The sequence below is a fragment of the Grammomys surdaster genome, unplaced genomic scaffold (genome assembly GCF_004785775.1).
Source record: "Grammomys surdaster isolate TR1022 unplaced genomic scaffold, NIH_TR_1.0 124726, whole genome shotgun sequence".
In the NCBI taxonomy this organism is placed as follows: Eukaryota; Metazoa; Chordata; class Mammalia; order Rodentia; family Muridae; genus Grammomys; species Grammomys surdaster.
This window is the reverse complement of record NW_021619686.1, coordinates 163,136-189,195: the sequence shown is the minus strand read 5'-3', so window position 1 is coordinate 189,195 and position 26,060 is coordinate 163,136. Positions and strand designations below refer to the sequence as shown.

At 46.1% G+C, this 26,060-nt stretch overlaps 1 protein-coding gene across 3 annotated transcripts; it reads right to left on the bottom strand.

Moving 5' to 3' along the window:
• Nucleotides 1-995: 995 nt before the first annotated feature.
• On the bottom strand, nucleotides 996-26,054 carry Znf777 (zinc finger protein 777). Of its 3 annotated transcripts, none has more exons than XM_028784695.1 (6): nucleotides 25,967-26,054; nucleotides 21,777-22,634; nucleotides 19,740-19,866; nucleotides 15,832-15,945; nucleotides 5,862-6,113; nucleotides 996-2,610 (listed from the first exon to the last, which is right to left on the bottom strand). In XM_028784695.1, the coding sequence occupies exons 2-6, from the start codon at nucleotides 22,617-22,619 to the stop codon at nucleotides 1,421-1,423; spliced, it is 2,526 nt and encodes an 841-aa protein (XP_028640528.1). In that variant the 5' UTR covers nucleotides 22,620-22,634; nucleotides 25,967-26,054; the 3' UTR covers nucleotides 996-1,420. The 3 variants fall into 3 exon arrangements, with proteins under 3 accessions (XP_028640528.1, XP_028640529.1, XP_028640527.1); XM_028784696.1 differs by lacking the exon at nucleotides 25,967-26,054 and adding an exon at nucleotides 25,613-25,769; XM_028784694.1 differs by lacking the exon at nucleotides 25,967-26,054 and adding an exon at nucleotides 23,441-23,540.
• Nucleotides 26,055-26,060: the final 6 nt, after the last annotated feature.

Sequence of the window (26,060 nt, the reverse complement as noted above, 5' to 3'; positions counted from 1 at the left end):
CCCTTCTGATGACTCAAATCTTCTCTGGCTACCTCAGGTCCAAAGCAAGTGAAAGTAAACAGCTCATGATCACTGTAATAATATGCATGCAGTTCCTTCTGGAGATGGAGCAGAAGGGTGACAGGAAATGCACAAGTCACTGTACGTGTGTCCAACACATCCTCTCAGCAGCTTCAAATAGAGAAAAATGTCCTGGAGCTGGAGAGCTGGCTCTGTGCTTAAGAGCTCTGTGCTTATTACAATCTTGCAAGAGGACTGGAGTTTAATTCTCAGCACCTATTTTGGGTGGTTCACAACTGCCAATTAGTCCAGCTCCAGGGGCTCTGATATTTCTGCCCTCTGTGTACTTGTGTATACACACACACACACACACACACACACACACACATCCCCCACATGATTAAAAATAAAGGAAGAGGAGGAGGTGGTGGAAAAAGAGGAGGAAGAGAGGAAGGAGGAGGAGAGGAAAAGGAGGAGGAAAGAGAAGGGTAAGAAGAAGGAGAAGGAGGAGTCGGAGGAGGAGTCTGTCCTGATGGTGCTATTTGTGGCTGCTCCATAGACCATACTGGAGGCTCCCTCCCACTCCACTCCTCTGCCAGTGGCATTCCAAGCTCAACATGAAAGGATACGTCCCGTGGAAGCCCCCGACTTTTGCCATAGGATTTTTTCGGATCACTCTCAACCTGACCACCACTTTCTTCCTGATCACTCTGGTCAGTTGGGATTACCTACAATACCACAGCCCAGGAAGACAAGAAGGCACAGGAAGGCTGGCAGACAGGTACTTCTACCCTTCCCCAAATTTCTCTTCAAGTTGGTCAGCGTCCTTCCTTTTGATTTTATAATAAGCAGTACCTATTTCTCCTCCATCCAGCAGACAGTGAGTTTGAGAAACGAATTTGTTTGTCTGTTAGCTGATATTGGGCACACGTCCCTGGGTCACTTCAGCCCCTCCCCTTACAAACCAAACAAGAACAGCAAACAGGAAACGCTCGTCTTTTAAAAATTACTCTATTATTATCAAATAGAACCACAGTATCCAAAAGGTAATTAGAAAGTTCTATCCCCGACTAAATGGCCCTGCATCGCGCCTGTGAGTGGCTGGCAGCCAAATCACTGCCTCCGTGCAGATTGTTTTCATCCATTTTATTGTCAAGGAAATTAACAGCCTGATGGGGTTCCCCAGGCCCAAGCGCTCCCCCCTGGGGCCCTGGGGAAGCAGGCAACAAGCGACCTGGTCTCACTACCCCGTCCTGGGGAGAAGGGACGGGAGGGGAGGAGGGTTCACAGCAGAAGGGCTTTGGGCGCCCCGCTCCCGCCCGCTGAGCTCAGTCTGGGGGCAGCCGAGGTACCTGTCCCAGGGGCTTTAGACCCTTGCACCTGGCTGCGCATCTGGCCGGGGCAGGGGCGGGGCGCATGCTCACTCGCCCGTGTGGGTCCGTAAGTGGTACTTGAGAGACTGCTTGTAGCGGAAGCACTTGGCGCAGTGCGTGCAGGGGTAGGGCCGCTCGCCCGTGTGTGCTCGCTGATGCTCCAGCAGGTGATGCTTCTGTGTGAAGCGCTTGCCACACTCGGCGCAGTGGTACGGCCGCTCGCCCGTGTGGATGCGCCGGTGCTCCAGCAGGTGGTGCTTGCGGATGAAGCTTTTGCCGCACTCGGGGCAGGCATGCGGCCGCTCGCGCGAGTGCACGCGGCAGTGGTTGGTGAGTTTGGATTTCTCACTGAAGCTCTTCTCACACTCCGGGCACTTGAAGGGCCGCTCACCAGTATGAGTCCGCTGGTGGCGCAGTAGGTGCGACGGGCGGCTGAAGCTCTTGCCGCACAGACTACAAATGAAGGAGACTTCGTGCTTGCCTGCATGCACACGCTGGTGGATCACCAGGCTGATATGCAAGCGGAAACTCTTCTTGCATTCTGGGCACGTATAGGGCCTCTCGCCCGTGTGTGTGATCTGGTGCTTGGTCAGGCTTGACTTGTGGCTAAAGCTGCTGTCACACTCAGGGCACTTGTAGGGCTTAGGGCCGCCACCACTGCCTGAGCTGGGTGATTTGGGACGTGGCTTGAGTGAGTGCTTGGGATTGAAGGCTGACCCGCGCTCGCGCTCAGGGGAGGCATAGCCACTGCGTACCCGGTGGATGCGCTGGTGCAGCGTGAGTTGCTGCTTGTGGCGGAAGCTGATCTCACACTCGGCACACTCATAGGGTCCTTCCTTGATGTGGTTACGCTGGTGGATGATGAGGTTAATCTTCAGCCGAAAGCTTTTGCCACACTCCATGCAAGTGAAGGGCCGCTCACCACGCCTGTTCCGCTGTTGCTGGCTGGAGTTCCCACGGTTTTCACCCAGATGCCGCTCACCGTGCCCATGCCCGTGCCCATGCGTATGCCCATGAATGCTAGGTGCCAGCCTCTTCACTGCTGGGTTACCCAACTGCAGTGGTGGGGGGCTTTCCTCGCCCTCGGGGGACATCTCCCCAGGAAGGGGGGTCTGGTACATACTGGCCTCGTACCTCCCGGACAGCTGCCCAAGGGACTGCAAGTGCTGTGGCAGCTCATCCTCCTCTTCCTCTTCCTCATCCTCCTCCTGCTCCTCTGTCTTTATCACGATCCCTTCTGCTCCAAGGTTAGAAAGAAAGCATTTAGCTGTTGTCTAGAACACCCTTAGCCTGGATAAGTACAACACGGCTTCAACCTCACCGACAGACTTTGAGCTACACAAACTCACACACACGTAGATACATGTATTTGTCCACATTCCTCCATTAGGGAAATCTAGTTTCCTGTCCCATGATTCCTACCATCAGACAACTAGTCATGAAACCCAGAGCTTAACAGGGCTCTTGGGGAAGCAGCAGGGGAGACGGCTTCTCAGAAAACCAACCTCAAAACCACCACACCTTGCCTGAGCTCATTATTTTCATGGACTCAAGTTTGTGAGCCAGAGCAGTCCCACTTTTCTTTTTGGAGCACCTGGGGGCTGAGTGTCTGCCAGTGGGCTCTCTGAGCAGTGCTGACTCATCATCTTCTCCCTCTGCGTTGCTCTTCCGGCCTAGGCCACCCGGGGTTTTCTCCTCAGGCCTTTATTCACCCACCTCTATCATTTCTTCCCCACTACTTCTCACTCTCTGTATTCCTCTGTGATCCTGACCTGTGAGTGACATTCGATACCAACTGAGATTCTCTTTGGTGGGACTCAGGCTCTGGCCTTTTGTGGCAACTTGAAACTGTAGATCTCACTGTGCAGCCAGGAACACCAGCCTAACGGCTTCCTTCAGAGTGCAGTACCATGCAAGCCCGACTGGTGGGTCCCCCTTACTGCTGAGCCTCATTCGAGTTGCCCAGGGGCCCCTGAGAACCTGAGCAACTTCTGACTCACTTCAATTTCTTCAGGTGCTTTGTAGTCAGTTATCTGGCATTTCCTAACCAGTGTTAATTGGAGGGTTTTTTGGGTCTCTCTATGTAGCCCGGGCTGGTATTTCTGGACACTTGCCTTTTGAGTGCTGGGATTAATGGTGTGTGGCACCAAGCTCAGATACTTTTTGGTTTTTGAGAATTAAAACATTTCTTCCTTCCCCTTCCCCCCTCCAAGCCCTCCTTGCTCTCTTTCAAATTCATAGCTTCCATTTAAGTTGTGATTATATACATATACACGTGTGTCTGCGTGTATATTCTGAAATATAACCTCCTCAATCTGGATAATATTAAATGTATAACTCATCATGTGGTATGCCAGATTTTTAAAAATTATCTTTCAACTGTGAATCTGTGTATGGCTATGTATATATACAAGTGCAGGAGGCCATGAGCTAGCAGACGCCCTGGAGCTGGAGTTAGTTACAAGCGATTTTGAGCTGCCTGATGTGGATGCTGGGACCTGAATTCTGTCCTTTATAAGAATAGTGTATAATTGCCGGGCGGTGGTGGCTCACGCCTTTAATCCCAGCACTTGGGAGGCAGAGGCAGGCGGATTTCTGAGTTCAAGGCTAGCCTGATCTACAGAGTGAGTCCCAGGACAGCCATGGCTATACAGAGAAACCCTGTCTCGAAAAAAACAAAAACAAAAACAAGAATAGTGTATACTCTTAGTCATTGGGCCACATCCCCAGCCTGTTTCTGAATTCTAACAAAATCTGTTCTAGAGCATTTTAACCTGTCCTCTTAACCTGAGCACAGCACTGCAAGAGGACCAAGTCAAGCAAGTATGACCACATTTCACAGCCCAAGCCCAGAAATCAAAGGACATTTCTAAGTAAAGTGACAGGTCACAGGCCATCTGGTTTAGACGGGCACACTAAAACTAGCAATGCCTATGGCATGACAGAGCTCATAGTTTTTATTCAGTTTGTGTGTGTGTGTGTGTGTGTGTGTGTATGTGTATGTGTATGTGTGTGTGTTTTAGAGACAGAGTTTTTCTGTAGCTCTGGCTGTCCTGTGTAGATCAGGTTGGCCTCAAACTCAGAGATCCACCTGCCTCTGCCTCCCAAGTGCTGGGATTAAAGGGCTGGGCCACCACGGCCTGTCTTGTTCAGTTTTTTGTTTTATTTTGCTGACTTCTCAGGCACACATACTGTAGCACCTGTAAAGCAGAGGATCTCAATATGTGGGCTACGACCCCTTTGGGGGTCAAACCACCCTTTCACCCTTGCCCAAGAGCATCAGAAAACATAGATATTTATGTTAGGATTCATAACAGTGGCAAAATTACAGTTAAGAAGTAGCAACAAAAATAACTGTACGGCTGGGGTCAGCACGACCTGAGGAACTGTATTAGAGGTGACAGTGTCAGGATGAACTGCAGTGTTTAATGGCAACACAGGTGCGTCAAGTGGGCTGTTGTCACAGCAGCCTTTGTGCGCTCATCTAAATGCAAGGAATTTGGTCCTCATCACTTGACCAAGGTTGCCATGAGATTTTTATTAGCTGAAAATGTACCAACTATAGCCATGTGGGGAGGGTACAAGCTTGTACTCCCAGCACTTGGGAGGCTGAAGCAGGAGGATCAAGAATAAAGCCGATCTAAGCTAGAGCTGGAAACTTTGGGTCTGAAAAATAAATGAACCACAAACATCCAGCCAAACAGTAAGAACTGGAACAGCAGAAGCTGTCATGAAGGATGTCCCAGGATCAGCATCAAGTGCTTTGCTACAATGCTGTCCCCTCACGGGGACCGGAATGAGGACACAGGATTACGGAGCTAACGACTAGAGTCTACAAAAGAAGGATAAGAGTCTTATTTTTTTAGTTTAAAAGGAAAACCCCAGGGCAGGCAGGCTGTCAGTCTTAGCATCTGCTCGGAGAGGGGTGAGGGTGGAGGCTGAGGGAAGCTGTGCTATCTGTCTTAGGCTGGCACGGAATGGAGAGAGGTGAGCTCTAGAGAAAGCATACCCAGGCTCTGGCCAGTTGCAGAAGACGGACAGGGAAGTGAAAGGGAAGAATTAACCCTTTCTAGGCTGAGACTCAGACTGGCAGGCAGAGCCAGCAGACCCTCGCAGCAGCAGCTCATAAGGACCACTCAGAGCTATTTTTTAAGAATCATGTTTTTCTTGCAGGGTGTAAGCACAAAGCTTTATTCTCAGCACCCAGGAGGCTAGCTTGGGCTTCTTAGTTAGACTGTCTCAAAACAGACACAGCCACCTAAACAAAGCAAACGGAAAGCAGCAAACTCCAAACTCACAATGGTGCTGCTCTGAGAGACGGCAACTGGAGCTCTGCCTCCACCTGTATGACCATGGATGTGGTTCTGACCTCACTGCCTTTGAATTCTTGTTTGAGCCAATCTTGAGCAGAACAACTTCTTTGCTTGGGAGATTCTAATAAATTCTGAGTTTATTAGGCCCTCGGCAGCCCCGCCCACCAGAGCTTACCCGTGCAGTTCCTCTGCTGCCCCAGCATCTGCTTGAGCTCACTGAACTCGCTGGAGCCCTCAGTGCACTCCTCCAGCGCGTTCTCTTGGTCCTGCATGTCCAGGTCGGGCTGCTCTCCACAGGGGTCACCCAGCTCTGAGTCCTGAAAGCCGTGCTCCTCCACTTGTCCCATCAGTGGCTCTGGTGTCTCCAGACCTTCCGAGCCTTCATCGTTGGTCTGCACCTCGATCTTGATCACGATGCCATCATGTGCTGGGGAAGGTGAGGACACACAGAGCAGTCATGGCACAGCCCCAGGGTTCTACAGTCCTAGCATTTACATTCCAACTGGTCTTTTTTAAAAGAGACCCTAAAAAATACAATAAAGTTAATGGTGAGCAGAAAGAATTTTCCGGACACTTGTAGTCTTGAATGCTAATACAAATTGGAGTCAAGTTACAATAGATTAAAACTTTATTCTCTACAATTGTTTAAAAATCATTTTACTTTCCAAGCCAGGCAGCCAAAACCCAGTGACCCTCTTGTCGGTGTGTTCATGTACCAAAGACCATGAAAGGTGAGCTGTCTCCTCACTCTGGCCTGCTTCTGAGAGGCGCACGTGCAGAAGGCCCTTCTTGTAGACCACAACATTTTCCCAGCATGTTGCATGGCTGTGAGAGGGGTGTTTGGGTTTTGTCTGTTAGACAGAACACCATGATATACATGGCTGCATTTTCTTGTTCAAGTCTATAGATCAACTTCAGGCGGGCTTTATAGATACAGCATCATTCTGCACAATGGTGACATAATACATGTTTTTGCTTTTCAGTGCCATCTTTTTTTCTCTAATAATTAGTTTTCTCCTCTCATTTCTCCATTAGGACCATGAAGATAACTCTAGTAATTAACCAAAATTGCTTCCATGTTTATATAGATATATTCATATCAGCATACATACACTTATTTTTTTCTTGGGTCACTATTGAGGTAAAATAAAACAGCCTCTTTTCCTCCTCGGTGATCAAATATAGAAATTCCTGTAAGATGATTTCCTATGGTGCTAACTACTCTTTAAAATGATGAAAATGTCATATCCTGTGGCTCATGCTGTAATTTATTGTTATTCCCAAATGTAAAGCCTTTGGGTTCTCATCTTTTACTGTAGTAAACAATACTACAACATCTGTTTCCACCCCCAATTATAAAAGTGTTTCATTTCTATGAGTTGCTCAGCAATGTGACTACAGAATCCAGAGGTTAAGTATTTTTAATTTTGGTGGATGTTACAGATTGCTTTTCAATAAGGCTATGAGAGCTTGCCCTTCCACTAGGCTGTAGAAGAGAGCCCTCCTCCACACCCCTGACAACACAGTCTGAAAAGGCTCATTTTTTTCAACAAATGTAAGAAGTGGTAACTTAGACTTTGATTCTGTTTCTTTCTTTGTTTTGTTTTCACTACATAGCCCTGGCTGGCCTGGAATTCAGAGATCTGCCTGCCTCTGCCTCCTGAATGCTAGGATTACAGGCATGTACTAACATGTCTGGCTGATTCTATTTCTTGGAGAGGAAAGTTTGAATATTATTTGCTTTACCTATTGGTCCTTTAGAATGATTTTGTGTCGTGAGTACCACCTATCTTTTTTTTCCCCCTAGAGATAAGCTTAGTGATACATCCTTGCCCTTGGGAGGTGGAGGCAGGAGGATCAAGAGTACAAGGTCACCCTTAGCGGTGTTCTTAAGTGCTGCGCTGTCTCTCTAGCTCTTGTGTTTTACTTTTGAGAGATGCTCCTGTTAAATTTTCCATGCTGTCTTGAACTCACTCCAACTGAGTCAGGTCTTAAATCTGTGACCTCAGCCTTCCAAACTACCAGTCCTGGTGGTCTGGGTATGTTTTGAGTATTTCTTTTTTTTTTTTTTTTTTGGTTTTTCGAGACAGGGTTTCTCTGTATAGCCCGGGCTGTCCTGGAACTCACTCTGTAGACCAGGCTGGCCTCGAACTCAGAAATCCGCCTGCCTCTGCCTCCCGAGTGCTGGGATTAAAGGCGTGCGCCACCACTGCCCGGCGTTTTGAGTATTTCTAAAGGTTCACATGCAGTGAGTTTGGTTGTATGTAGTGGGTCTGAGATGGAGGGGTATTAAGACAGCTAGACTGGGGGCATAGCTCTGTGAAGGCAGTGATGCTAGCTTAGTCAGAACTTTCTCTTTCTCTCATCATCAGGATGCATCTGCCATGCTATGATGTAGCTGGGACTTCTGAGAGTAATGAGGTGGCTCCAAGCTCTTGGAAGGTAAAACTGTAAGCTAAACAGACTTGCTTTCTTTACTAGCTTCAAGGTCTTACTCTGAAGCTCAGGCTAATCTGGAACTCAGTTGCCCAGGCTGACCTCTAATTTTGATTTTCTCCACATTTAGCTCCCAAGTAATGGGAATATAGGGGTACATCACAAATGCACAACAAAACTATTTTCTGTATAAATTACCAATTTGGGGGTAGTTTGTTAGAGCAACACAAAACAGATTTTAAAACTCCGCCTTCTCCAATCTCTCCTCCAATCCTCCCTCCTTCAACTTCCGTCCACTCGTGCTGCTTGTTTTTATCCTGCAAGTCCCACGGTTGTGCCTCTTTATCCTGTCTTCAAGCCTATATTACATTATTACATCACCCCAGAAACATGACTTCTCTAATTGCATAAACTCCTGATTACTTGTTTATTCTCTAAAACGAAATTTCAAAATTATGGTCTCTCTGGACCTTTGTGAATAAATACATAGGCAAGCTGGGTCACCACTGTAATCCTAGCACTTGGGACGCTGGGGCAGGAGGGCTGTTACAAGCTTGAGATCAGCCTGGGATACAGTCATCCAAAGTGGGATTGGAAACAGAGGCTCAAAGAGGAAATGGAGCAAGCATCCCAGCTTATCATGATAAACAGCCATCCAATATGGAAAACGAAACACTTTGGAAATGAATCTCTTCTGAGGATAGGCAGAAGCTTTTCTCAGTTAGCTCACTTGGTAGAGAATGAATTCACACTCTTACTGTCTACAGACAGATCAGAGTCAGGCCTACTCTGTTTTTCATTTTTAAAGATGCAGGTCCTGGAGAACTTCATTTATAGTGGTATGTGGATAGGCTGCAGCATGTGGAGTTAGGAAACACCACTTGATTCTTTGAACTTACCCTGAATTACATGCTACAAAAATCATGTGGTTAACATATCATCAACCATTCGTTGACAACTATATTCTTTTAATTTTGATGAAAATAAAATATTGCAAAAAACCTAACCTGCAATAGGACTGCCATACAGGTCCAAGAGCAATGGCCTTCTGGACATGTCCTCTGGCAGTTTGGATGATCTGGGTGGTGACCCAGAGGGTTACACCTCAGAAATATCCATTTAAGACTGGTAAGACAGGGGGTGCCCTCTCGATTCTTGGGGTCCTTGGGATAGAACCTGGGATCACATGGAAACCAGACATATCTATCACTAAGCTGTGCTCTCAGCCTGCACTTTACTTTTTAAATTTTGAGACATACACCTTACATGTGAAAAGGAAATCATACTAGTTCTGTATTAGAAAAAAGCCAGGGTATGTAAACTTTACAACTGACTGTGAGCTGAGGCCCAGGCTGTCTGCAGACCTTGGAGGCCTCAGATGCTCCTGTGAGAGTCTAGATGGTCAGTCACACAAACCACTAAGTGCTCTAGGTTCACATCAACCATAAGCTTCTGCTGTTAAAAGTTTTTGCTATATAGCCCAGGCTGGTCACCTGTAGCCCAGGCTGGCCACCTAAACTTCAGGTTCTCTTGCCACAGCATCACAAGTGCTGGGATTACAGGTCTGTGTTGCTATGCCAATACTTTTTGTTATTTTATCATGGTTATCTGTGTGCATGCTCTTGTGCAGACACAAGCTGACAGACAATAAGCAGAGGTAGGATTAGAAGGTGGGACATCTGGGAAAGAGTCAGGCTCGGGAAGATTTGCCACTGAGACTTAGAAGAAGTCAGGAGTATGAAACTGAGGAGAGGTAACTAACCAGCCACATGGCATACATAGAACAGTATAAATGAATTATTATAAATTAAGAGCTAGTTGGGGAGCAAGCCTAGCCTAAGGCCATAAGCATTCCTAAATAAGTATCCATGTCATTATTCCGGAACTGAGCCGAACACAGAGAAAGACCAAATAGCTGCATCATTTAATCTGTGAGGACCTAGGTGGGGGTCCTCTGTGGAAGCCTTCCTGCCTCTGTGTCCCAACGGTTGGGACACATGTGTCACTGTACCTGTCTATGACTGATTTTCAATCGCTGTAATCACTTTTCATAAAAACTGTTATGAAACAGAAAACCTCAATCCTATGAGCTGACTTTGAGTATATAAAGGACTACTTGCTAATGAAGCTTATGTAGGGTTATACTTGGAGAAACTTAGTTAAAAATTCCTTAGTATTTTTTTTTTTGTTTTGTTTTGTTCTTTAGGAGAAAAATTTGTTTATATTTCAAATATTTTGAGGTTTTTTGGGGGTGGCAGAAATAAGGATTAAATCTAGAGACTTTCGTGTCTGAGTTCTGATCTGTAACCTCGGCCCTCTTCTTATTTAGAGACACGGTTTCTCTGGAGCCCTGGCTAAACTGGAATTCACTATATAGACCAGACTGGACTTGAATTCACAGAGACCTGCCTGCCAGCTTTCTAGGTGCTGAGACTAAAGGTGTGTACCACTGAACCCTGCTCCTCTTTTACTTTTGAGATAGCCACTAAGTTGCCTAGCCTAGCCTTGAACTCCAATTCCCTCATCTTCCTAATTAACTTCTAACAGTTTTTAGGAAATCCACAGGCCTAAGTACTGTGTTCTTAGTATTTGAGCATTGAGTAAAATGCCCCAATATTTCTGTGGTTGATGTGAAACCCAGATACCATAATGAAAATGATTAATTTATCTCAATACATTAAAACTTGAAATGGTTGGGCTGGAGAGATGGCTCAGTGGTTAAGAGCACTGACTGTACTTCCAGAGGTCCTGAGTTCAAATCCCAGCAACCACATGGTGGCTCACAACCATCTGTAATGAGATCTGATGCCCTCTTCTGGTGTGTCTGAAGACAGCTACAGTGTATTCATATATAATAAATAAATAAAAAAAATAAAAAAAAAATAAAAAAAACTTGAAATGGTTGTAACACAAATATTATACTATATACAAAAGTGCCCCAAAACTAGGGAAATCTTTTTTATAGATATGACAGATAAGAGATAATACTTTTGGTTTTGTTTGTTTTTTGAGAGAGGTCTAACTATGTAGTCCAGCCTGGACCTCACAGAGATCTGTTTTGTTTGTTTGTTTGTTTTTGTTTTTTGAGACAGGTTTTCTCTGTGTAGTCCTGGCTGTCCTGGAACTCACTCTGTAGACCAGGTTGGCCTCAAACTCAGAAATCCACCTGCCTCTGCCTCCCAAGTGCTGGGATTAAAGATGTGCGCCACCACTGCCCCGCACAGAGATCTGTTTACCTCAGTCTTACACTGCGGGATAGGTATGTACCACCTTGTCTAGCATGTCATTAATTTTTAAAGAACCACCACGCCCAGCATAGTTTTTAGAACCTAGCACAGTAGCAAGTGGGAGAGGTAGAGGCAGTAGGATCAGGAGTTCAAGGTCAGCCTGGGAGCTATAAGAGAATAAGACACAAAGGCGAGATTGCATGAGTACCACTCTTCTGTTTATACCAGTGGTTCTCAAGCTGTGGGTCACGACCTCTCTGGGGTCGAATGACCCTTTCACAGACATCAGCTATCAGATAGCTATATTATAATTCATAACATTAGCAAAATTACAGTTATGGAGCAGCAACAAAATAATTTTATGATGGGGGGGCGTCACCACAACATGAGAAACTGTATTAAAGGGTCGTAGCATTAGGAAGGTTGAGAAGCACTGGTTTATACCCATAGCTCCTACAAAGCACACAAAGCTAGAAACCGATTATTGGCCAGGGCATATGGTATTATTCTCACACTTAGATGAAGATAAATAGCCTGGGACAGTAGTCGAAGGGCGTGTAAATGTTTGTATGTGGATATCCTTTGATCTAGAAAATCTGTTCCAGAAAGTTTTAGATCACTGCAGGGATCTACTTCTAATGGTCTTTACTGATGCACTAAAACTCGTGAGCCCTGTAGAGAGAACATCTTGTGTACTGTACGAATGCATCACCTGTCAATTAAAAAGTCTATGGCCTATGGCTTAGAGAGGAAATAGAAGGTGGGACAAAAGGGAGGCAGAAAGGATTCTGGGATAGAGCGAGTCTCAAGAGATCCACCCAGGAAGATGTGAGGTGGGTGCATGGTACCTGAGCTCAGGTAACCAGCCACTTGGCAGACTGTAGATTAAAATAAATGGGATATTTTAATCTATATCTAGTGAGAGAAGAGCCTAGGTAGATGGCCAAGGTATTTGTAAATATAGTTGAGTCTGAGTCTTATTTCTGGGAGCATGGGGCTGGGAGGAAGAACCAGACCTAACTTCTACAGGCCAGGAGATGGCTAAACAGTTAGAGTGCTTGCTATGAAAGTAACCGCTTGGATCCCTGGAAACTGTGCAAATGCTAGCTGGGTATAATGGCCCACCTGTAATCCCAGCATAAGGCAGGCAGTGACGGGGTGTCCAGACTAGTCACATCAGCAGAGACCCTGCCTCGACATATAATGTGGAGAGCAAGCGACTGAGAAACTCTTGATGTCGCACACAGACAGAGGAACTCGCACGCACACTACACACGCATACATAAAAAACTTAATTAGACTAAAACAAGACTTGGGTTCCTTCTGATCAACAGATTCCACATCCCCAAATCTTCCAGCTTGCTCTTTACAGACCAATCAATTCCTGTCTACACCATTAACATTTAAAGTCCCAATGACAAGTGCCTCCAGTTCAGCGCTGTGCTTCTAAACTCTGGACTTTATTCAACAGTTTTCTCCTTAGTGTCTTGCTGGGATCTCAACCCACATGAGCTCACAGGTGCATTGTTACTGGTTCCCTTCATCTGAGCCTCAAGCCCATCTTACTTGAAGTTGGGATTCACCCTTTACTCCCTCCACTCACATCCACCAGTCACCAAGTGTTTCTTGGTCAACAGCCAGTACATATCTTGCAAATAGCCATGGCTCCCACCGGGCTGTGCCGAGGCCTCACAGCGCTGCTGTCTACTAGTTTCCCGTATCTTCCCTTCAACCAGTTCTTTGAGGATCAAAGAACGTATTTGTTATTTAGGTCTTTACTAAAATTTCCATGTTCCAAGATCTGCCTTCTTTATTAAACGTTTTTACTATACTTTTGTGCTGTGTATGTGTACGTGTTCATGCATACTGTAATATGCATGCTGAGGCCAGAGGACTTGTTGAAGTTGGCTCTCTCCTTCTATCATGTGCATCCTGGGGACTGAAATCAGCCGCTCACGCTTGGCAGGGCCTTTACCTGTTGAGTCATCCTGTCAATCTGTATGATGCACTTTCTGACCTCCCAAGCTCAGCAAAGCCTCCTGTATTTTGTCTTGCAATCCGGCTGCTTCTTGTCACAGCCTGATTAGAGGAGGTTAAGACTTGTTTTACTCATGTGTGCATCTGTGTGCATACAGATTATGTGCACAAGTCCTGCTCATGAAGATGCTTGAGGAGGTCCAAGGGCAATAGATCCTAGAGCTGGAATAACAGGCAGTTGTGAACTACCTGATATGGGTGTTGGAAACGGAATCTGGGTCCTCTGCAAGAGCTGTACATGCTAATGACTGAGTCATCTCTCCAGGCCAGGGACTGTTTTCATACAGTGTGGCTGTGGCTGACAGTGGTCTTCTCTACTGGAGGACGTAAGCCTAAGTGTGAGCAAGAACCTCTTGGGAACACAGCTATTGACAGAATGCCTTGCTATAGGAAACATCTGATGAATTAAATAATGGAGAAACAAGTAAATTTATGGCATAAAATCCTTCATAATGTGACATCAGAGGTGACAGAGTATGCCATATTAAAATATGATATACATAGTATGTTTTAAACTATATTTTAGATTCTGTTCAATGTTTTCAGACTCTCAAAGGACATTATTAGGTCAAATGTATTAATGTTTTGAAATATTTAAAACATATATATATGAGAACATACATTTCTGTTATGGCTTCTGGCTTGTGTACACAGGGGAAGGAAGCAAATGCACGGACACAGATAGATGACAAGCACTCTGAGTAGCTTCAGTCACGTGTTAATTAATATCTGAACTCTGTTCGGATCTCTTAGGGACCCAAAGCACTGAATGAATTTATTGAGGCAATTCATTAAAACTGTTATTCTTGATATATGTGGAACTAGCAAAGTTCTCAGTTTTCTAGATGCCCCTGCTTGGTATTGCACTTCTGGGTCTGGTTCAGGGCTGCCTCTACCACCTTCTTGCTAGGGAAAAGACACTGGACAGATAACTCCATTATGTAGAAGATTGATGCTTACAGTCACTAAAGTAGCAATGGTTTGGCTAAATACTCTATGGCACAGTAGTCCCATGGTACCTGTCCTCCTGACTGATGCCACCTCCCAGGGTCAGAAATGTTAAGTCCAGCAAGTGACACAATTCAGCAATATCAGAAGTCTCTATGAGGCCACATGCCTCTGCAGAAGTGCAGGCTATGGACATATATATGCCAGACTAAACCCAACTCAGTACAAAGTGGGCTTGGTCATTTACTGTTTACTTTGAATCCTATTCAAGCACAGCCCCTGGATATCAAAGTAGCTGGAGCAGCAGCCATATTTCAGGGTTTGGCCATAAAGCATCTCTGCAATTCTCACCTCCACCCCACCTGTCTCTGAGTTCTTCCATGCTGAATCTCTCTATTTCCACCTATTTCTTGTTTTCAATGTGGCCACTTAAACCTTTAAGGTAAAGATTTTCCTCCAACCAAAAAGTACCTCTAGAAAAACCCCCTCAACCTCATCTACTTTCAAATTCATCATCTGTGGTACTGAACTGGGGTACGCCTCAGCCCTCTATTTGATATTTGGCACTGAAGTACCCGTGTACCCAGGCATTCATGGACTACCCTCTCTGAACATGTGAGTCCAAACAAACTTCTTGCCTTGGGTTGTTTCTGAGCTAATACAGTCTTCGAATCAATGACATGAAATCACGTCTGTCTGTTGGGCTTTAGTTGAGTTCCCCAGCAGGGTCATCTCTTTTCTGCAATCAACAGGATCCCTAATGATATGCTATTATTCTCGAATGTTACATATATCCACCAAGGACAAAGACATGTTTCCATCAAAAAATAAGGCAAGTGATGCAAGTCCAAAGGAAAATCCCCAAGGAGAGCCTACAAAACAGATGTACCAAGACAGCACTCACAATGACTGTGTGCGGGCTACTGCTCCAACCACTGTGACGAGGACACTGGCTCTAGCTGTATTTATTGAGCCACTGTGACATGCCAATCTCCTTGATGCCAGGCCCTTGATACCTGGTAGTATATGTATGTAGGTCATGAGACCTATCTCCTGATCCCATTTAACTGCCCCAAGCAGGCCTGCTGGAGTCCCATGCTGCAGGGAGCTTCTAGTCAAGGCCATGCCTGTCCTCTATTCTGCAGGAACATGGCCCTTCTATGGGAAGTCTAGGAGGTAAGAGCATAACACAAGAATAAGTATTCTCTGTGTTTCTTCCTGCAAAAAGGATGATAATAATGGGTCATATCAACAAATAAAAACAGAAACAAAACAAAAAACCACAAGACAATGAACTTTATGAATTCCCACTTATCAGCTACCTGGGCTACTGGTGATCACAGGAAACTTAACTACCTGCAGGCCTCCTCGCTGCATAGCTTGATACTGTATCAGCCTTCAGGTCCTCTCTGGACCTCAGCAGTGCTCCATATTGGAGCTGTCTGAATACTGAAAGACTCAGGATACAGGGCCCTGGGCCACCCATCTGCCACTCACCAGCACTGGGATCTGTGGGCGTCTCACCCTCCTCAGAGTCCTCTTGCTCCTGCATGGCTGGCCTCTCTCCACGCTCCATCTGTGACATGAGGTCTGGTTTGGATATTGCATAGTCTGGGCAGAAGGAAGGAAAGAAAATGATCTGTGTATGAGGGAGCACTGTATGCTGTAAGGGATCAGCCGTGGGGACGTGGCCCCGAATGGCCTCTTTGCTGGAGGACTGGCTATGCTGACAAAGAAAAGCACATATTCAACCTCTTTCTCCAGGGCCCGCTAGGTGTGTGTCTCAGGCTGCTGGCAGACACTGAAACTTGCACAGAGCTTCATGACAAAGTTGAAATTGTATGAAGTAAAAACTTAATCCTGATAAAGTATAAACTCCATAAAACAAAATACTGATAAGAATTCCTTATATTAAAAAGGATTGCCAAGCATGGCAGCTCATGCCTGCAACACCAGCACTTGGGAAGAAGAGAGAGAACTTCTGTGAATCCAATGCCAACTTGGGCCACAGATTGAAATCTGTTCCAAAAAACAGGAGTTCAGATGTGGTGGCACACACCCTTATCTCAGCACTGGGGAAGCAGAGGGAGGCAGAGCTCCACAAGTTCAAGATTAGTCTGGGCTACTTAGTAACTTTCTGGCTGGCCAAGGCTACATAGTAAGACACTGTCTCAAAAAAAAAAAAATAAAACAAAAACAGAAAAAAAGAGAAAAAAAAGATAGGAGCAGGCATGTAGCTTCCTGACAGGGTATGTCCTTAACACGTATGGGACCTGAGGGTCAATCCTTAATACTCCTCAAAAAGTTTATAGTTATTTTGAAATAAAAAGATGAGGAAATATTAGAAACATACATATTCATGACATATAGTAAATGGTTAATATCCATAATTATATAAAAACAACCTTTATAATCAGTAAAAAAATAATAGCAAAAGTATTATTAGGTAATTCGTAGGACTAGTAATTATGTAAAACAGATGCACAAGTTTACTAATCACCCAAGAAATACATTCAGATAAAAATAGTACCATCTCTTTCATCTATCAAAAGGACAAACATTGCTTAGACTAAGTACTCGGGGTGTAGGGACATCAGGAATTCACGGTCAGCGCATTTGAGGCCAGGCCCGGTTTCACTATCTTGTCTCAGAAAAACAAAATAAAACAAACACAATGATACTAAGATGGAATAAATGAAGGTATGGAGAAACAGTATTCTCATGTACATGCCGACAAGACACTGGTTCAGCTGTTTTGGGTGGGGGGCTCCACAGCCCACTCCACGTCTGTCCTGTCGCACACTGGGTCACTGCACAGACAGTGAGGGGCTGTTTATCACAACATTCTGCAGTGAGAGACAGAAGCACCCATGGATCAGCAGCAGAATGGTCAAAAGCCAGAGTTCAGGGGGTCAAAGAGAAAGGTCAGGGGTTAAGAACACTTGTTTCTCTTGTACACATGGTGGCTAACAAACACCTGTAACTCCAGTTACAGGGGACCCAACACCCTCTTCTGGTCTCCATAGGCGTTAGGTGTGCATGTGATACACATGTAACATTCATACATATAACATTAAAAAATAAAAAACAAAAACAAAGTTTGCCCGGATACTGTACTTTCTTTCCAAGGGCTGTGGCCTATGGGTGCTGATAAAGGCCCCCTGGTCTAACATGAGGAACTGTAAGTGAATGCCTTGTACAAACTCCATACTGCATGTATCATAGGACACACACTGTGTATGCTTACACATGTACAGAACATGGCCGAGGCTCCTGGTGGCTTCCTCTACGGGGTGGCATGAGTGAGCGCATAGTAGTTGTTCTTTATTATGTCATTATAAATTGTTACATTTTCATAATTGCATATGTATTTAAAAAAACCACATTTCTGAAAAGTAATGTTAGCCTATGGAAACATATCTAAAATTAACTATTCTTGCCTGAATCAAAATTTAAAAAAAAATTAATTTAATTTTTTGGGGATTTTATTTTTACTTTATGTCTACAGGCATTTAGCCTACAGGTGCTGAGAACCAAACACAGGCAGGTCCTCTAGAAGAGCAGCCTGTGCTTTTAAATAATGAACATTTTCTCTCTCTGTCTCTCTGTCTCTCTCTCCCTCTCACTTTCTCTCACTCTCTTTCTCTCTCCTTCCCTCTCTCCCTTCCTCCTCTCTGGCTCCATATTTATTTCTTTTTATCCTATGTGCCCAACAGTGCACTCAACACTTAAACCTCTCTCTCCCTCCCTCCTTCCTTCCCTTCCGTGTGTTCGTGGGTTGGGGGAGAGGACATGCAAGTGTGCTCACCTGTGCACATACATGGAAGACGGAGGTTTGTATCTTTCACTTTCCTCGTATTTTTTTTTTTTTTTTTGAGATAGGATCTCTCACTGAACCTGAAGCTGTTTTGACTAGACTGGCTAGACAGATAAAGCCCCAGGCACCTGCTTCTCTCTGCACCCCCAGCACTGCATACAGACACACACCGAGGTCTGCATTTTATGTGAGTGGCGGTGAGCTGAACTTCGGTTTCCCTTGCTTGCACAACAAACTCTTTATCTACTAAGTCATCTTCCCAGTTCCCTCAGATTTTCTTTTGTTTATGTAAAAAAAAATTCTACACACAAGAAAAAAGGATACATAATGGAAGAAAGTCCAACTTGCCAGTTTTCTATCCTTTCATGTTTTTAATGAAAACAAGAATCGACAGACTTTGGCGTAGACAGAATTTGGTGAGACCATGACTTCCTGATGGGGACCAGGACCCTGGGGCCACAGGCCTAGTTGTTAACGTTCAGTTGTATGAGTGAGAAAACTAGATCTCTAAGCTTGTCCTTAGTCCCTCACAACACTACTCTTGGGAAGCATTTCACACCCTGCTGGCACACAGTAGGTCCTCAGTACATTTGTTTTCTTCTAGTCATTGTTTCTTCTTCAATGAGAGTTTGTAGACAAATGACATTTGTAAGCAGGGTGCATGGGAAAATACTGACAGCAAGAGATCACCACAGTCTAGCCTGCCCTTTCTCTGCTGCCCCAAGCGCTTCTCTGTAGTGTGGTGTCTTCACGGACAGACTGTGTCTGCTTCTGCCCTACTGACATACAAGGGGACATGAGAGGCTTTTCTCTTCATTTGTGTTAGTCTTTTTAAAAGAAAAAACATTTTAATTACATGTATCTGTACATTGCACATGTGACTTCAGATGCCTACAAAATTCAGAAGAGATTCAGACTCTCTGGAGCGGAAGTTATAAGTAGTGGTAGGCCACCTGATGTCCATGCTGGGAACTTTTAACCACTGAGCAATCTCTAGCCTGTTTGGGGCACTCTTTAAAATTCTGTTTGTAGGGCTGGGGAGATGATTCACTTGGTAACATGCCTGCCCGGTAAGAATAAAAACATGGGTTTGATTCCCAGCACTCATGCATACACATACCCATGCATACACTACAGTATACATGTACACATGATACAACTAAAATTCTGTTTGAAGCCAGGGGAGGTAGTGCATGTCTATGATGTCAACATTCAGGAAGTCCCAGCAGGATTCTGAACTCAAGGCCAGCCTAACTCAACAGGAAGATGCTGTTAAAACCATCTGCTGGGCATGGGAGTGCATGCTTATAATCCCAGTACTAGGGAGGCTGACGCTGGAGGATTCTAGTGAGTTTGAGGCCAGCCTGGTCTACACAGCAAGTTCCAGGCCAGCCAGGGCAGACCTGTCTCAAAAAAAAAAAAAAAAACAACACATACACACAAACCCAAACAAGTGCCATACCCCAAACAAGTAAATAAAACCAAAGGCAAACAGAATGTTTGTGTTTTCCCACTGCAGGAGCTGCTGCTCACGGCTCCTAAGTGTCTCCACAGGCCTCATGCCCATGTCACCGCGCTTTGCTCTTACCCATAGAGACCAGAGACTCGTAGTTGCCCCTCATTACATTCTTGTAGAGCTCCTTCTGCCACTCAGAGAGGTTTCCCCATTCCTGCTCAGAGAAATGGACGGCGACATCATCGAATGTGACAGGAACCTGAAACCAAACAACTGGGTCAGGAAAGACCAAAGTGATAATACCACAGACGGCCAACCCCCAACTCCCTCTCCTTAGGATGGGAGAGGGAGACCTTCCTCCACTGTACTTACTCGGGTGTGTGTTATAGGGAGTGTGACCAACACCCTGCTGATGTCTGGCCACATCCCTGGCCTAGGAGTGGAGGGCTCATCTTGCCTGGGCCCTTCTCCCACTAAACATGGAGCACCAGGAACATCAGGAAATCTGCTGAAAATGCAAACCCTTAGGCCTCACCCTGGACCCTCAGAGATCAGGGAGCCTTTAGTGAGATCTAATGTACAACAGCTTTCAACAGGAACTGGCTTATAGACTCAGGCTGTTTGGAACGAAAAGAAAACTGGTCTATACACATGTTCCTTTAGACTCTTCTAGAAAATAAGATTAAAACCCATTTTTTAGCTCCTTAAGGAAACTTCCTGAAATCAATTTTACTGAAATTAAGGATTTATAGGTAAATTGTCAAAAAAAAGTAGAATAAAACTTAAGAGTTAAACGTTATTCTTCTCCTTGACCAGTCTGATGGTAAACCATGAAGCACTCATAGGTCCTGTAGTACCTGCAAGGAATTGGTTCCAGAACCCTCAGGATATCCAAGTCGGCAGATGCTCAAGTGTGTGTTTGTACATGTGCATGTGTGTATATGTGTATGTATATGTGTGTATATGTGTATGTATATATGGATGCACAGTATTTGCATAAAACCTATACAAAAACTCCAGCACTTTAAACCGTCCAGTGATGGTATGCGCTGCCCCCTCGGGGTGAATCCTGCGTCAGTTGTAACCTACCATTCAGGGGATGGCTGGAAAAAGTGTTCACAGTCAGTGCAGACAGAATTTTCTTTTTTCCAGTGTTGCAGTGAGAATTTTGGTTTCTTTAAAAAAAACACAGAAATAGGAATGTGCTTTCATTTTAATGCCAGGTGTGGGATATGAGGCTGCTTCAGACTGTCCACAGCAGCTGACTATGATTTGCCTTGTGCAGGGGTATGATTTGCCAGTGGCACCAACTGTGTGAAGTTTGAAATTCTGAAACCTTTCATAGGGGATATAAATGCTAGCTCCAAGGGCAGGTTGTGTTGTTGGTCTCAGTTTGTTAAAAAGTTGTGTAAAGAAGAAACAAGAACTAAATATCCTAGCTGGGCAGTGGTGGCACATGCCTTTAATCCCAGTACTTGGGAGGCAGAGGCAGGTGGATTTCTGAGTTTGAGGCCAGCCTGGTCTACAGAGTGAGTTCCAGGACAGCCAGGGCTACACAGAGAAACCCTGTCTCGAAAAACCAAAAGAAAAAAAAAAGAAGAAGAACTAAATATCCTAACAGTGAAGATCACAGTTGCCCCAAGGAACTCAACAACCCTAACCAGCAGGAAGCAGTCTGTGGATAACAACACTCTTTCCCTTTTATCCTTTCTCTTTCCTATCTATTGTTAGAGGCTCAAAGGGTGGGGAAAGGTGGAAGAATAAAGAACCCACAGGTGGCAAATGCTGGCCACATGATATTAACCAAATTAAGTGGAGCGGCCAGAAGCAACCATACAGACTCAGAGTGTGGAGGACAGATAGACAGGACACGCTCTGTGTAAGCTCTCACAGACCCCTGTCTGCATCCTATCTCAGGCTCTAGGAAATGCTTCACTCACCCCTTTCCAAATGGACTTTTCTACCAGTTTGTGCTTTTACCAACAGCAGAAATAATTTGCTTTTGGTGTGCCCTGATCTTGGTGAAGCAATACTGGAAGGCAGGGACACTTGCTTCTTATTTTTCCTTTCCCAACCATCATTTTTCCTTTTTTCAACGGAACTAACTCCTTAAGCTCTGTTCCCCTGCAGACTGGAAGCCTTGGGAAGCCCCCAGTGTAATGCATGTACCTTGGGAACTTCTCCATTGCTACCTGGGGGTAGCCGCAGGATCCAGAAATTTCTGTTTTTCAGCAGATTCTCCATGTTCTCCAGGCGCCTCTGCAGCAGCCCGTACTCCTGCAGTAAGGTCCCCAGTACGACCCACTTGCTCTCCAAATGATTTGCGAACTCCACAGCCGTCCTCTCACAGTCTGCTATCTTCTTCTCATTTGTCCCCGTCCTGCCCTCCAGAGTCAGTAGTCGCATGGCCTGGGCCTCCAGTTTCCTCTCCACTGCTTGGACGGCAGCCCACACGGCCAAGCGAGTGATCTCTGCGGTGGGCAGAGGCTGGTCCTTCTGGGCTGCAGAAGAGGTATGGAAGGGAGTGTCCTTTTGCAAAGTGGGACTCTGGAGCAAGGGGTCCATGTCGGTCTCGGGAACTGTGGGTGACAGAGTCAGCGAGTCTTTCTCAGGAACTTCAGGAGAGTGGAGTGGAGCTTCCTGATGGTGGGCGGAGTGGGAGAGGAAGGGGATCCCCTGACCAGCAGCTGAAGGAGGGTACTGGGTTTCTTCCTGGGAGGCCAGGGATACCTGGTGAGGTGCGTCTTGCTCAGAAGTGGCAGGATATAGGAGTGAAGGTCCTTTCTGGAGAACATGTGACATCTGGCCAGATGTCTCTTGCTTAGGAGTACTGTCAGTCTGGGGCAGGGCACCTTGCCGGAGCGCAGTAGGAGACAAAGGAGTAATTTCTTTGGGGGGAAGAATGCAAGAAGAGAACACAGTTTCTCTAGGGAATCGAGCAGGGGCCTGATGCACAGACTCTTCGTGTGGAACACTGGAGAATGACAGAGGTGACGAGGGATCGTCCTCCATATCCAGCTGCTGGACCTGTGTTCAACGAGAGAAGGAAAGACAGGATTGAAGGTCACAGTCTCCAGATGGCAAAACAAATCCAAGAGACAAGCATTCACACTAAAAGGTTCTCAGTTTTTGAAGCAATAGGACACATTCCTAAAGAGCAAATCTCTTCCAAAAGTAGCGCTGATCCAGACATCAGTGCTAAGCTATTAGGAATAACACATAAAAGATGGCTATGCTACCTTCTGTTTCCTACAGAGCCATCCTTCCCCCTTCCTGTTTCAAAAGCAATGAATGATGTGCAGGAGGAGAAGGGGACTGGGAAGAAATCACAACACTCAGCTGTCGGCTCTGTTAATACCTACTGCTGCCCTAGTCACTATAGCCTACTCACTATAGCTCATGTGACTACTGCCTTCGTTTGTCTGGAAAGGTCTGCAGAGGCTGGGTGGACTTGGGGTGTTGCAACTGGCTTTTATTACAAGTAACGGACAGTGAAACATATTGACTGATGGCTAACACAGGTAATTCAGTCTCTTCAGGAACCCAGGTTTTCTAGGTAGATGGTCCACCAGGCAGGTGTACATTGCTGGGCTGGGCTCCTTCATCGTGGTAGGGAATAGGAAGAAAGGCCTGTGGTGACTGAAGCTATGAGACATTAAGCTAGTTTTGAGTGTGACCAGAGTGTTGGGGACTAGAAGCAGAAGGAAGATGCGTTTTCTTTTCGTACTCTGGTCCCCATCTTGCCATATCCATGTTAAAAATCTTAAACCACCAGGGAGGTGAAGCCACACTCTTCTGTCAGTGCCCAGCTCATTCACCTAGCCATTCAATACCTTTACTGGATCTGAGCAGAATTTTTCCATGACAATTTTGTTCTTTTCTTCATAATATCCCTTCAAGGAATCTGTTCAGCTTCTACGCTATGAGTGTTCTGTAAGGAAGGTAATTAAAACTTGTTTTCTTCACTTGAAAATTAGCATATCCCTTATGTCCAATCTTACAGTGTGTGCTCAGTAAATGCCAGTTGAATGAACCAGTTGTACACTGATAAGTTAAAAAGACTATCAAGGTAGTAATGAGGTACCTTTTGCCATCTATCAGAGACTTATCTAAACCCACGTCATAACTTCCATAGCTGTCTTTCTCAGTCTGTTCACTGATTCACATACAGGTGACTCAGGGAAGCAGCATCCTACCTTTAAGCCAAGGACTGGAGATTTTGAGACCCTGTCCAGTAAAGATCTTTAAAAAGCATGAGCCTCTGTTACATGGGAGCTCATTAGCAGAGGAAACATTTAGGATTTATTATGTGCCATAAACTGTGTTAAGCATTTTAAAGGATTATCTTATTTAAGCCTCACAAAACCTGATGAAATAGGTACTACTAGAATTATTATTCCATGTTTGGCCTATTTCACATTTAGTGAGAACACTGAAAATAGGAGAGGCTGTATCTACCTTGCCTCAGGTAACACAGACTCCAGAGATGGTAGGTGACCTCTAGGCCTCAATTATAGACAGAGGCAGCTGATACATTTGAGTCCTAAGTCAAAGGCTTGGTGACTAAACAGACCTATGGGAGGCTTACTACAGGCGGTTATGTTGGGATTGAGGGACCTATCCCTTAAGGACATACGGTTTATGGTGGTCTCTAGAGCCCACTAGGAAACCTAATCCGAGTGATGAGGTCTCAAAATACATACAGATGCAAAGCCCTGAAAGAGTCCAAAGACCCCTTAACTCTCAATCCTTCACTGACAGAGGAAGCCTCAATCACAAAGCTAAGGAACCAAGATCCAACACAATAGGCATATGAAGGCAATCTGCCTGAGGGAGGGCTAGGGTATTTGCTTACAATTAGTATCAAGAGGGGAGGAAAATACCTGGAGGGCAGGTTAGGTGCCAAAGTAATACAGGGTTTTACCTCAAACAAGGGGGGAAAAAAAGACTTCCCTATAGAAAAAAAAAAAGCCAGTAGGGCAAGACATCTTTATTAACCACCACCTGAATCAGAGCTCAAAGGAAAATGGTATTTTTTTTCTCCATTTAGAGATTTGAAATACTGAAAAGCGGTGAGGGGTCACAAGGTATGCCTCCTCTCCACTACCTAAGTCCCGATACAATGTCATCAGTTCTAGCAAACATGTGGCTTGATCTTACCCTCAAGCAAAGATATCTAAATCCAATAAGCTCAAATTCTCAAGCTGCTAGCTGCTAGCGGGAGAGGAACGTTAGAATTCCTCTGCGCCACATTTCACAGATTCTACCTGTCTCTCTTTCCTCTCCACCCAGTGTGGTAAGTGAACAGCGGCTCCAGGACTCCGTGCCAACATACTAGAAACATGCATAACGACACACATCTGACTTTTTGCAAAAGCTGTGCCATTTTCTTACATGACCCAGGATGGTTCACTCAGAATTACATGCCAAGACCTAAGCCCAGAGGTAGGAAGGTAAAAAAAAAAAAAAAAAAAAAAAAAAAAAAAAAAAATCTTCATTTTATTTCCCAGGAGTTTTGTTATTGTTATTTTAAGAACTGCAAGGCTTTTAGAAAGCCATTTATCCCATCTTTTCCAGTATACATGGAAATGGGCTCAAAAGCACGGACTCCCATGCAGCAAACCTGCCTAGCAAAGCCAGGGTGCCTCAGAGAGCACGCTGGGTGGGAGGGCGTTTAATTATTGAATGGCCCTCGGAAGAGGCACATCAACCCCTTAGGCTCTCACTCTCAGGACCCCATTTATCCGTACCCCAAGTTTGACTCGGGGTGCCCCTGACGCAGAGGCTACGGATCACACCGCTCCCCACACCGGCGTCGCTGGGCTGGGCGCTGCCCGGCCTTCCCCTCCTCCCCCGACGGGCCGCAGTCAGTGCTCGGCTGACCCAGGCCGCCCACCCTGGTGAAGCCACCGCCAGCGCCGCCCCTCCCCGTCCAGGCCCGCAGCACGCTGGGCAGGCCTCTACGGGACTGCGGGCACCCAGCCCGGGCCGACTCGCTACGTGACCTTGGGGCAGGCAGGGCAGGTCGCCGCCGGGTGTCCGTGCCTCAGTATCTCCGCTCTGCGAAATGGGAGAGCCGCGTCAGCACCGCGCCCAGGCCGGGAGCCGTTCCGCGGGGCCGAGCTCTGCGGAAAACGTGCCGCCGGCCACCCCGACGGACGCAGCGCCGGCTCCGCAGCCAGGGAGCGAGCGCGCCGCCCGCGCCCCACCTCGGGCCGCGTGTCCGGGAGTCGTGCGGCCGCGCAGCCTCGCACGGACGGCCGCCGCTCCCGCCCGCCCCGGCCGGCCTCCCCCCCAGGGGGCGCGCGAGCCCGCCAGGGCGCCCCCTCCCCGCTAACGTCGCCGCGCCCGGCCCTTACCGAGACCCCAGGCCGGGCCACCGAGCCCGGAGCACGCAGGCAGTCCCCGGGGCCCCGAGGCCGCGCGTCCGTGCGCGCGCGGGCTGCCCTCCCC

What these genes read in the sequence shown, in the direction of transcription:
- Znf777 (XM_028784694.1), bottom strand. Translation starts at nt 23,470, where the DNA reads ATGGAAAAATTCTGCTCAGATCCAGTAAAG. An exon ending in GCCCACAGATCCCAGTGCTG is followed by an intron (nt 6,114 to 15,831) that starts GTGAGTGGCAGA and finishes CACCTTCCCCAG; the next exon opens with CACATGATGGCATCGTGATC. An exon ending in GCAGCAGAGGAACTGCACGG is followed by an intron (nt 2,611 to 5,861) that starts GTAAGCTCTGGT and finishes ACCTTGGAGCAG; the next exon opens with AAGGGATCGTGATAAAGACA.